General features: G+C 46.8%; 1 protein-coding gene across 1 annotated transcript; it reads left to right on the top strand.

Annotated features, from left to right (window-relative positions):
* Window positions 1-175: 175 nt before the first annotated feature.
* On the top strand, window positions 176-9323 carry Chchd4 (coiled-coil-helix-coiled-coil-helix domain containing 4). The gene is made up of 3 exons (NM_133928.2): window positions 176-283; window positions 5818-5916; window positions 8286-9323. The coding sequence occupies exons 1-3, from the start codon at window positions 262-264 to the stop codon at window positions 8582-8584; spliced, it is 420 nt and encodes a 139-aa protein (NP_598689.1). The 5' UTR covers window positions 176-261; the 3' UTR covers window positions 8585-9323.
* The last annotated feature ends 2561 nt before the right edge of the window (window positions 9324-11884 follow it).

Here is an 11884-nt window from a genome sequence, read left to right as displayed (position 1 = left end):
TCTGGGAAATGTAGTATCGGTCTAGTTGGAGAGGCGCAAGGGCTGCTGGTCAGTGTAGTTTTCGACTGAGAAGCGGTTCTGGTGCTTAGGACGCGCGGAGGCAGGCGCGCGGCGGGCAGGCCTGGAGGGGGCGGGTCTGTGCGGGCCTCAGTGCCACCCGCCAGGCCTGAGAAGCGGCGAGGGAGGTCACGGCGAGAAGGTGTATCCGCTCCAGCCGCGCCCGCTGCCTCTGCGAGCTGCAGAGGACTGTCGGGAACAACCATGTCCTACTGCCGGCAGGAAGGTGAGTCGGGCGCTGCCATGGAGACCGGCCGGGACGGGCCTGCGAGAGACACGCGATCAAGTGGTCTCCACCGAGCGGCTGTGGGCCCTTTAGTGGGCCTCACGCGGCGGTTTCCAGACGAGAGAGGCAGAGGCTCCGTGAGGAACGAGGCCGGTCCAAGGTCAAGGTGAAGCCCGAACCCGGGCCTCGGAGGGCCTCACGTGGGCCTGGCCAGTGTGGAGCACGTTGTCTCTGGCTGGGAATCGGGGACTGTTAGGAATTAGACACCGTCGCTCCTAGCACTCCCCACGTGGTTCTATCCCGCCCAGGCTTTTTAGCTATCCCGAAAAATTACCGCTTGGGCTAGAGTGGGCGTGCTGAAGTGCATCTGGCAGGAGCATTTAGTGAGCGCCTTCTGTGTACTAGGCACGCTTTTAAACTTAACGTAGCCATTTTTATATGTCGGGTTCCCTTACTGTCCACGTCTTATCAAACGGAAAATTAAGACAGGTTACTCGATCCAGGAACCCACATCAGGTCACGAAACCGGGACCCGCTATGAAAGAGCTTCCTTTCTTCCGTCATTTCTAGCCACGTTGAGGACCACTCACTACCTGTTGTTACCTGTAAGCAGCAACCCAGAAGAATCCAGACCAATCTGTTGCTCTAAGGTCTCCCAGCACTGACTGGCTTCTTATGTCTGAGCTGCCAAACCCGCCAGGCCCTAGTTTCCACTCCTGTAAATTGAGAGATCAGGCGTCATTTACTCTGGTATTCACGAAGCACGTGCCCAAGGCAGGAAAGAGTTGGAGGGCTCTTGAGAATACAAAGCTACAGAGAGACTTGGTTCACCCAGAATTCTCAGCTCCTTTACTCTTAAGTCTAGAGAACATGAGGTACAAAGGAGGAAGTGATCCACCCAAGGCCATACATCCAGTTAGAAGGCCCCAGTCCGCTGTAGAACCCCCTCCTTCCCAGCATCATCATTGGTGCCTCTCCCGAGGACTGTTTCTGTTGGTTAGCACTTGGTGTTCCGCATACGAAAGTCCTTGACCCAGCACTGTTAGGCGGATTCCTAGGATGACTTTTGTTTCCTCCAACCTAGTTGGTAGGTTGATGACGAGTCTTTGAGTTAAGGAGGCTATGCAGATAAACATTTCTACCCCTCTTGATGGATTTACAGACCTCGGGTTTTTCAGGAAGGAGGATGGGTCCATCAGCTGCTAATGCAACATAGAGCCCGTCTTCTTCCTGGTTCAAAAGGTGTGTGTGTATGTGTTTAGTGGTTCTCCGTTTTTGAGACAGTCTCAGTATGTGCCCCTAACTCAAATTCTTCTCTTCGTCCCAAATTCTGGAATTAAAAACACATGCCGCTACCTACAGTCTCTGTGAGTTCAAGGCCAGTGTAAAATAAATTGCATGTTCCAGGCCTGCCAGAGCTACATAGTGAGATCCTGTCCAAAAACAAACCAAAAAATAGTATGTAAGGACTTAGGAGACCATGCGGTGTTATTCTTCCAGTCTCATGTTCTTCCTCCTGCTCCTCAGCTCTTCTGGCTGTGCCCTTTGTCAGGTGCTTTCTTCCTCCAGCTCTCTGAATTGCTAACTTATCCTTTAAGAACCAGCCCAAAGCCGGGCGTGGTGGCACATGCCTTTAATCCCTCACTTGGAAAGCAGAGGTGTGTGGAGTCCTCTGAGTTCTAGGACAGCCAGAGCTATTTTACAGGGAAAACCCTGTCTCAGGAAAAAAAAAAAAAAAAAAAAAAAAAAAAAAAAAAAAAAAAACAAGAGAAATGGGCAGGAGACATGGCTCAGTGGTTAAAAGCACTGACTGCTCTTCCAAAGGTCCTGAGTTCAATTCCCAGCAACCGCATGGTGGCTCACAACCATCTATAATAGAATCTGATGCCCTCTTCTGGTGTGTCTGAAGACAGCTACAATGTACTCATATAAATAAATAAATCTTTTTAAAAGAGAAAGAAAACAAGCAAAAAACCCAGCTTCAATGCCACCAGGTCTTCCCTGATACTTTGTGTCTCTATAAACACACTGAAATTATCTCCCACCAAGCTGAGAGATGGCAGAAGGCCTAGTATACTGTGGGTGTTCAGGATTTAATAGAGTGACCCCAGGCTCATGCCTATCCACCATTCTAATTAGGCAAATGGTTGCCTGGACAGTTATGTCAACAGTCCATACATCTAGTCAGTCTCCAGGTTAAAGACCTCATTGACATTAAGAGAGTCCCACCGTGTGGATGAAGCCTCAGTCTGGCCTTGTGCTCTTGGTGTTTCTGTCAATTCCACACATGGTTCCTTACTTTCCTCCTAATAATAAACAGCCTGCCTCTTTCTGTTCATTCAGCAAACTTTTTTTATTGCAGTGTGATGTGCACTGAGTGAGGTGGCACTTTGGATCTTTACAGAACAAGAAGAAGTTGGCATTAAAGCACTCCGGGATGGATGGGTAGTTACAGACAGCAGGAACTGTGCTGAGACACTGAGGTTCTGCAGGGGTTGCCAGGGCTTGGAAGACCATTTCAGATGCTCTTTCCTCAAACCCTTCCCAGTCTTCAGACCAGGAGAGAATGAACACTGGCTTCTTAGAGCCACCTTTTGCCTCAGGTTTCACTTGGTCTTGAGTTCCTAATCTTTCCTCTACCTCTTTTAGGACTTGTGCGGGCTACTGTGCCTCCTTTATTTAGTGCAGGGATCAAACTTGGACTTTTGTGAGCATGCTCAGCCAGCATACTACAGACTGGGTGATGGCCCCAGTCCTTTTAAACTATCCTATCCCCGGATGGACTCCCAACCCTGGGATTTCCCACCCCACCCTCCACCCCCACTTTCTGTAGACATTCCCTACCCTAGTCAGTTCTTCTCCACTTGATACATGTAAGCTCTGACTTGCTTCCCCCTCAAGTCCTGATACAAGCAGAAAGTATTGAAAGTGTATGGGTATAATAGTTATTTTCCTTTTAAAAAAGGTTTAATTTTTGCATATAAATGTTTTGCCTGACTGTATATAGGTGCATCAATTGTGTGTCTGGTGTCTGGGGTGGTTACAAGAGGACATGGGATCCCATAGAACTGCTCTCAATCACTGAGCCTTGTCTCTAGCCCGATCCTAAACTTTCATGTTTCTATTTGGAGTCAGGTTCTCACTGTCTAGTCTTGTCTAGACTAAAACTCATCATTGTAGACCAGATTGTCCTTGAATTCACAGAGACCCACCTACCCAGCTTCAGATATCAAACTCTTAATCCTTACCACCTGAATTTGGGTCCTAGCACCCATGCCAAGAGCTGCACTCTTACACACAGCATTTCCATAAATCACATAAATAAAAAAAATTAAAAACAAAAGCCCTTACTTCAAGCCTGTTGTGGTGGTTCACACCCAAAATCCTATCAACACAAGAGGCCAAGGCAAGATCATAATTTTATGCCAGCCTGGGTTACATAGGAAACCCTGTCTCAACAAGTAAATCAGCATTGATTTTGTATCCCTTCTTGCATCTGCTCTTATTTTTAATTTTACCATGCTGGAGATGGAACCTAGGGCACATACTAGCCCAGAGTCACACCCCACCCCCTGGCATGTACTTTTAAACATTCCAGAAAGCAGAGGTCTAGTAGGACCAGGCTAGCGGTGCACAGTATTTTTAAAGGGACACACTTAGGATCCTTCAAAGCACAGGTCACACCCTTGCTCTGGCCTTACTATTTGCTTAAGTTTGTTTCTTAGCACCTGTGGGCTTCTGGTTCCCTTTTAAGAAAGGAGATTAGAGGAGAGCTGCCCCTGCATGGGTGTGAGGGCTAGCAACTCACAGATGTAAAGGAGTCCTAACCTGCTTCCTCCCAGTCTGTCTGGGTGTCAGTGTTCAGGAGCCAAGGAGCCATGTGGGTAAGCCAGAGGGTCTGTGCTTTACTGGGTGAGGTCTGGCCTCTGCATATATCACCTACTGGCCCAGGTATTTCAGAAACTTGTCCAGGTTTGTCCCCTTCCGTTTGGGTGTGTGCTCAGCCCAGGTCACAACTGTCATGGCTGAGCTGAGAGCTTCAAGTCTGCCCATTTTGCTTAGCACTCAGCAGTTATGCAAATTGCTTTTGGGGGTTCTGGAAACTGGCCAGAATCTCCGGGGTCACTAGGTACTCTAAGGTGACCCAGTGGCCTTGTCCAGGTGCTTTCTTTATCTGTAAGAGGAGTAATCTGGCATAGTGTCAGGTGCTGAGACCAAAACTGCCTCGGTGCAGAGAGCCCAGGTTGAATCACCGGGGGATAGTCCTATGTACTGAGACCTAACCATTGCCACTATCCACCAGTGCACGAGACTTGTTACCTAAACTGTCCTTTTCACTAAGGTAATCTCTTAGACATATCCCCTCACTTGCCTTCTCCAGACCTCTTCCTTGGGTATTCCAGTCTAGCATGGGCCCAACATTTTGCCTTACTTTTCCATCACATGCCTGGAACTGACCTTTCTAAAATGTAGGTGGAGGAGTGGGCACAGTGCTTGCAGCTTTCAAAGAGTCACCTGTCCACAGCCTGACCTCAGCTTTCACAGTAGCAGCCTTACTCGGGGCAGGTTTACTCAGGCCTGAAAGTCTTCCAGTGTGCCCTCTGTATGGGGGTCCAGTGATCCCAGGTGCCCTGGGGTAAGGGTGAGCTGTCAGAAGGCTCAGGAAAGACATTGGTCCTTTCCTTTCCCTCTTCCTCCTCAACTTGGGCTGGAGTGGGTGGGTCTCTCTTTCCTTTATTGTGATGCTCAGTGCTCAGGTCAGGTGTCAGTCATATGCTGTGCAGGGGAGGTTCCAGTCCCTGTGAGGAATGGTGGGTGGAGGGGGTGGTTGCCACAGGGATCTAGGATTGAGTCAGTCCAAGTCTTCCCCAAGTGACCACCATGGAAACAGATGAGTCCCTGTGCATTGTGGGTGCTGAGGAAAGGTTGGATGCCAAATATAGCTGTGTAAATAATAACATGGAGGCTTCTACAATAGTTTAGAGCTTAGGCAGTGTCCCATGCTAGCTCATCTAACTTAACCTGACTAGCTTGCCCACTACTATACCTTTCTCTGCTCCATCTGTGCCCACTATAGAATCTTCCTCTGCTTTCTCCCAGCATCCCTCTCTTTCAGAAGTTCCACCCCCTGCTTCTTGCCCAGCTGTTGGCCTCAGTTCATTACAGCCAATCAGCATCAAAACAACCTCTGATACAATTCTAGATTACCTCTAGGCATAGAGGGATGTCTGACCTTCAAGTATCTGAGCTGGTGTGGAAGGACAAGGATTCACAAATATAAGGCCGGTGGTAGGTCATAGGGCAATACCAATATTATGCCAGCAGAGCAAAAACAAGAAAACAAAACAACAAATAAAAAAACTTGGTTAACCCAACACCTGAGTGCCTCTCATTCTTGCTGCCTCTCATCAGTGACCACTGGGCTGGTTAGTCAGTGATTGGGGAGAGACATGGGGACCATCTTCAGATTGGCTGTTCTGTGTTTTACTTTCCCCTCCCCCCCAATGAATCTTTTCCTTTGCTTCAAACCCTAGGGAAGGATCGGATCATATTTGTGACCAAAGAAGACCATGAAACTCCTAGCAGTGCCGAGCTGGTAGCTGATGACCCCAATGATCCCTATGAGGAGCACGGTGAGAGATGAGGGACCCCAGACGCACCCTGGGGAGGCTTAGTGTTGGACACTGCTTTCCCACTTTGTTTATCTCCCTTGGCCATAGACAGCTGTCCCATCTCTGGTTGCTTTCTCCCTCCAAAGGGATGAGATTGTGTCAAGCCAGCAGCCAACAGTTTCTTCTTAGTAAAATTCTGTGTTTTTTTTTCTTCCATGCCTTTGTACTGAGGTGACTAAGAGTGACTGGGAGGCTGTCTCAATTCCTGAAGTGAGAACTGGCAGGGATCTCTGCTCTGTCAGGTTATTGGGGTGAGCCCTGCCCTGTGTCCTAGCTGATTTACATGCAAAAGAGCAGCAGCCAGGCTGCGTCCTGTTCTCATGAGCACATGGTGTAGTGAGGTGTCTTAACAGATCCCAGTTGCCAGGAGCAGGACTCAGCAAAGCTGCTCATAACTGTCACACACTTCTAGGCTCACCTCCAAATCTAAAAGTAGCCTCTTGGACACAGGATGGCACTCTATAAGCTTTGGGATGGGCCTATTGATACTTACTCTAGTCTGTGTGGGGTAGGTACATATGGCAGCCCCAGTCCACATTGTCAACAGGACTCAATTCAGGACTGGAATAAGTGCCTCGGGTGAAAGTTGCTGGTGAGTGACGTTGAGGAGCTTAAAGCAGGCAGTCCTGGAGGACTGGCTTGTGGTTAGAACTTTTCATACCTGATCTAAAGCAGACACATGTTCCTAGGTGGGACCCTTCATCTGTTTAACTTCTGCTAAGCTAAGGGTGAATACCTAGCATCTAGTTGGGAATATGGCAAGTTAGATGTCACAGAGAGAGTGTTGGTGTTCTGAAAGTCACAGCTGTAGCTGATCTCAAGTTAGCCTTTCTTAATGAAGAAGAATGAACTCATGTCAGTTCTAGTCCTTTGTTTACCTAGAGTCCGAATTAGCTACTTATATGTTACATTTCTTCTGGAGGTATGAGCAGAGAGGGCATGTCTGCTTGTGTTTCCGTGTACTTCTGCACCGTAACTGCTAAAACTGCCATCTTGTGGGTGTGTGTTGTATATCCCAATTCACATTGTCCTCTGCCAGGCTCTGCAGACCCGAGTTGTCTTTTGTGGTGGTGGTGGTGGTGGTTGTTACTATTATTATTATTTCATGTGTATGAATTTTTCCTTGTATATGCCTGAAGTGCCTGCCAGGTCAGAAAAGGGTGTTAAGAGTCCTCTGGGACTGGAGTTACAGATGGTTGTGAGCCACCATATCAGTACTAGAAATGGAACCTGGGTCCTCTGCAAGAGCACTTGGGAATTCAAAGCCAGCCAGTGTATACTTTGAAGGAGGTTCCAGTACAGCCAGGACCCTGTCCCAAAACAGCTCAGGCTGGGGTCACAGTGTGTTCTACCACAGCTACCATCTGGGCTTTTTGAATGTTAATCTTACTTCTTTTGAAAGCTGTTCTGTGGGTTAGCATGCTGGAACCTACAGTGCTAGCATTTTATTGAGTCTCTTGAGTGGTTGCAAGTAGTGTTGGGACTGTGGGGATCTCATGGGTCCTGCTGCTGTCCTGACTTGGCCTGTGAACCAGAAACCTGCAGACAGTGTCAGAAGGACCATTCAGTTGTCACATAGCTTTATGTACAGGAACTTACTCTGGAGGTGTGGTGTTGGTGATGAACTTCCTGCTCAGGGACACCAGTCACATCATTTGTAAATAAGCAACAGTTGGGACAGATTTGCTGATCAGTGCAGCTTTCAGAGCTGGAGTTGAGAGGCAGGATTAAGCCTAGGACTTTGGACGCTAGCTCTGCAGCCTCTCCCATACTTGCTGCTGGAGTAAAGGATCATGTGGCATTTCAGTGGGCTTTGTGTAGACCTTTTCCCTTTTTTGTAGTGCTGAGACTCAACACTGGAGGCAGGTGCTCAAAGGAACGGAAGTCAGTATAGTGATTACTCAAAACCTATCTATAGCTTCATTTTCCAGCTCATTCATAATTAATCATTTAACTTAAAATTTTGATTTATTTTTTACAGGTTGGGGATGGAACTAAGGGTCTCATGAATGCCAGCTCTGATCTACCTCTGTGCTATACCCCAGCCCTAACGATTGATTTTTTTTAATAGGAAGAATACAGCCCCACTAGTCTAACTTTGTACTATCAGAAGTATGGTGAGGGACTGAGGGATGGAGCAGGGCCTGGGGGATTAGTACTTGGCTTAGGAGATTCCTGGTATTTAAGTCTCAGAATTCAGATTCTAGGTCAGGGAGGTGGCTTAGAGCGGTCAAGGGGATGCCTCCACAAAGTAAGGACCAAACAGGTTTTGCATGTTCGAGATCATAGAGAACACCTCTCATCTTTCCCTGTCCATCTTTCTGTTCCAGGGTTGATACTGCCTAACGGAGATATTAACTGGAATTGTCCATGTCTTGGGGGAATGGCCAGCGGCCCCTGTGGGGAGCAGTTCAAGTCTGCCTTCTCCTGCTTCCACTACAGCACAGAGGATATCAAGGGGTCAGACTGTATAGACCAGTTCCGGGCCATGCAAGAGTGCATGCAGAAGTACCCGGACCTCTATCCCCAAGACGAGGAGGAGGAAGAGGAGGCAAAGCCAGTGGAGCCGGTGGAGGAGACAGCTGACACTAAGGTCTCTGCAGCCAAAGAGCAAGGGACAAGCTCTTGAAGGCCACATGGCTGCCACTCACCATGGGACTTTCTGTACAATGCCTTTTGGTCACTTTTGTGAAAGTTCTTTCCCTCTGTGCACTGTAATATACAAAATAACTTATTTTAATGATCAGGGGTCTTGGCCGTATACACTGAAGAAAAGGGCGTGTGTGCACCTGTGTCCTGCATAAACCTGTCCTTAAACATTAGTCCACTCCTGGATGTACTACTCTGTGATTGCCCTGGATTTTGCCACTTTGAAATAATGTGTTGAGACTTCTCAGCAACCAAAAGTTGTTACTCAGGAAAGTTTATCGTGAGAAAGCTGATCTATTCTGATCCATTTTGGTATCCCTTTTGGTAGATTTTACACCTCTTTTGGAAATTAAGTAAATAGATGCCAAAACTCCTTTAAGAGTGGGTCCATTCCTACTGGAAGAGGCTGGTGGTCAGGTGCTTGCTGGAGTACATGGGGCTGCTGCCTCGTTCCCGACAGCTAATTGTCTGTTTGCTGTCCAGGCTCCAGTGCCTACAGCTGCAGGGTGGCATTGGATCCTGTGACTCCCGGTCCTTCCTAAGTGAAAGGATGGGCTGGGTTTGCAGTTTATTGTTTTGCTGTTCTAAGAGCCCTGGTTTGGGGCCCATGTTCACTCAGTTGTGATATTGAGGTGGGGACCTAGCTGCTTCCAGAGCAGAAGCCAACAGAGGAATGTCTGAATGAAGTACTCAATTAAAAAGAAACCATTTCTATCTGATTTTGAATGGCTTTTTTTTCCCTCCCTTTAACTAGTTAGAAAGTTGTTAGCTTTCTTATGATGGTGGAGACTGAACATGTCTGAGGCTTGTGTGCCAGGCAGAAAGGTCGCCATGAAGCCACATCCCAGCCTTTTGTAATTTTGAGACAAGGTTGCCCTTGATCTTCCTGCATTAGCTTCCCAAATACCATGCCAAGCTGTTAGTTTTGTTTGTTTTGTTTTTTTTAATTTTTAAGATTTATTTATTTTTTTATGTATGTGAGTACAATCATTCTCTTCAGATGCACCAGAGGAGGGCATCAGGTCCCATTCATTACAGGTGGTTGTGAGCCACCATGTGGTTGCTGAGAATTGGACAGACAGTGTTCTTAACTGCTGAGCCATCTTTCCAGCCATGAATATTTTATATAAATTTTAAAAAAAAAGGAAAAATTTAATTCTATTGAAAACCCTCTTCAGAGATAGTAGTAAAACCATTTTGATGGTGGCAAATGCCTCAATCTCAGAGGAGTCTGGTAGGTGGATCTCCGAGACTACAACGTTGGTCAGCTTGATCTCTTAGTGTAGTGAGTTTCAAGACAGCCAAGGTTACACAGTGATACCAGTTCTCAAAAAATAAAGCCAAACCAGATTAAGTCTTTAAGAATGTTGAGTGAATAGCAAGCTTCTCTTTCTTCTGAACACGTCTACAGATAAGGCAATTGAATATGGCCAGGGTAGATGGTCTAAGAGGAGGGGTCTACTGATCCCTCAGCTTGAAGTAACTGGCTGTGTGGAAACCTCTGAGTGCATCAGTTGCTGTTATGTAAAGGTAACCTTGAAGCAATGACGATTTCCTTGCAAGATCTGATGCTGGGGGCTCCCAGGCATGACGTCTAGGTCCTTCCTTCAACAGAGTCCTCTCCAGGCTTGGCCAACTCCTCAGACACTCTAGAGCCACTTCTGGCAGGACTCAAGGGAGTTGAGTCTGTGGGTCTTTGGATTGAGGCGTCAGTTCATCCTTGGTTCTCAGTTCCTGGCAGTGTGGACCTTACCTTAGAACAAGCAAAAATAAGATGGGAGGGAGGCACAGCCCTTTTGTAACCAAGGGACACGCACCAAGCTACCCTACAGACCCTCAGCCAGTGGCATTGCCTCCGCTACTGCTATAGCTGTTTGTGAGAAGTGGCCCAGCCCATACTTCATCCTGAGTACCAGGATGCTGCCATACCACACTGGGACAGGTGCCACTACTGTAAAACTCGAGAGCACAGAACTTGGTGACGTTAGGGCTGGGTGTAATGGCTCAGTGGTTAAGAGCACTGGCTCTTTCAGAGGACTCAGATTCGGTTCCTAGCACTCACATCTGTAACTCCAGTCTTGAGGAGTCTGATGCTCTATTCTGGCCTCTTTGGACACTTCATGCACACATATGTGCAGGCACTCATACCTAAAAATAAAGACTTTTATGTAAATGAGTATTTTGTCTATACCATAGTATGTCTGGTGCCTACAGAGGCCAGAAAGTATGTTAGCTACCCTGTAACTGGAGTTAGACAGTTGTGAGCTTTCATAGGGGTTCTAGAAATCAAACCTGGGTCCTCTTAACTACTGAATTATCTCTCCAGCTTCTAAAACAAAGATAATTTTAAATTATGTAAGTGGCTCAAACCATGGATGGAGCTGACCAAATTTGAGAATTGTGACAATGTAGAGTTCACTGAATGCAACTTCACACATGGAACAATAAAACAGAGAGAAAGAAAGAAACATGCTTTTAGGTAAAATTTTGATCATAAGGTATTATTGATGTACAGACTTGTCTGGTAATACTCATTTATGGGTTCAAGAAACCTGAACGCCCATATAAAGTGTGACACGTGGCATCTGCCAGGGTAGCTAAGTAGGAGTGGTGCTCACACATCTAAAAGCAAAAAGGAATGATGGATAGCACACTGTACTGATAGAATATATATAAATAATTGTTATCTGTAATTACGTGTGCACATTACCTGTGGAAACCAGAAGAGGGTGTTGGATTGCCTGGCGCGGAAGTTATTAACAAGTGATTGTAAGCCATTTGACATAGGTGCTAGAAATAAAACTCTAGTCCACTGGAAAAGCAGTTTATGCAGTACATGATCTTAACCACTAAGCCAACTCTCCAGCCCCAATAGTTCACATTTAAACTGCTGTCTTCATAAGAAAAAACAATGGATGAGAACAAATGACAGATAAGTGTAGGGTTGATTTAAGGAGAATTGAATCAAGGGCAATTCAATGTGAGAAGCAGCTGCTTACAGCAATGTTCTGTTATTTAGTGATGATGGCCAGCACCCAATGTCCACTTGATTATTTTTGTTGTTGTTGTTTTGAAGTGGGGTCTTTCTAAGGAGCCCAGGCTAGCATGAACTTGGTATGTAGTCCACAGGACATCATCAAACTTGCCACAATTCTGCCTCAAGTGCTGGGATTACAGTATGCACAACTATGCCTAGACAGGCTTCTCAGCAGAGCACTGGAGGCGGGGAAGGAAATAGTATGTCATGTCAAAGAAGGTATTATGCCAGGTACACAAGACA

This window comes from Mus musculus, chromosome 6 (assembly GCF_000001635.26).
Source record: "Mus musculus strain C57BL/6J chromosome 6, GRCm38.p6 C57BL/6J".
Taxonomy (NCBI): Eukaryota; Metazoa; Chordata; class Mammalia; order Rodentia; family Muridae; genus Mus; species Mus musculus.
The sequence above is the reverse complement of the archived record's forward strand: the minus strand, read 5'-3'. Positions and strand labels throughout refer to the sequence as shown.

Excerpts from the sequence above, each read along its gene's own strand:
- Chchd4 (NM_133928.2), top strand. The coding sequence starts at position 262 with ATGTCCTACTGCCGGCAGGAAG. Across the intron at positions 284-5,817 it reads GTCCTACTGCCGGCAGGAAG|GGAAGGATCGGATCATATTT; the intron begins GTGAGTCGGGCG and ends TTCAAACCCTAG. Across the intron at positions 5,917-8,285 it reads TGATCCCTATGAGGAGCACG|GGTTGATACTGCCTAACGGA; the intron begins GTGAGAGATGAG and ends TTTCTGTTCCAG.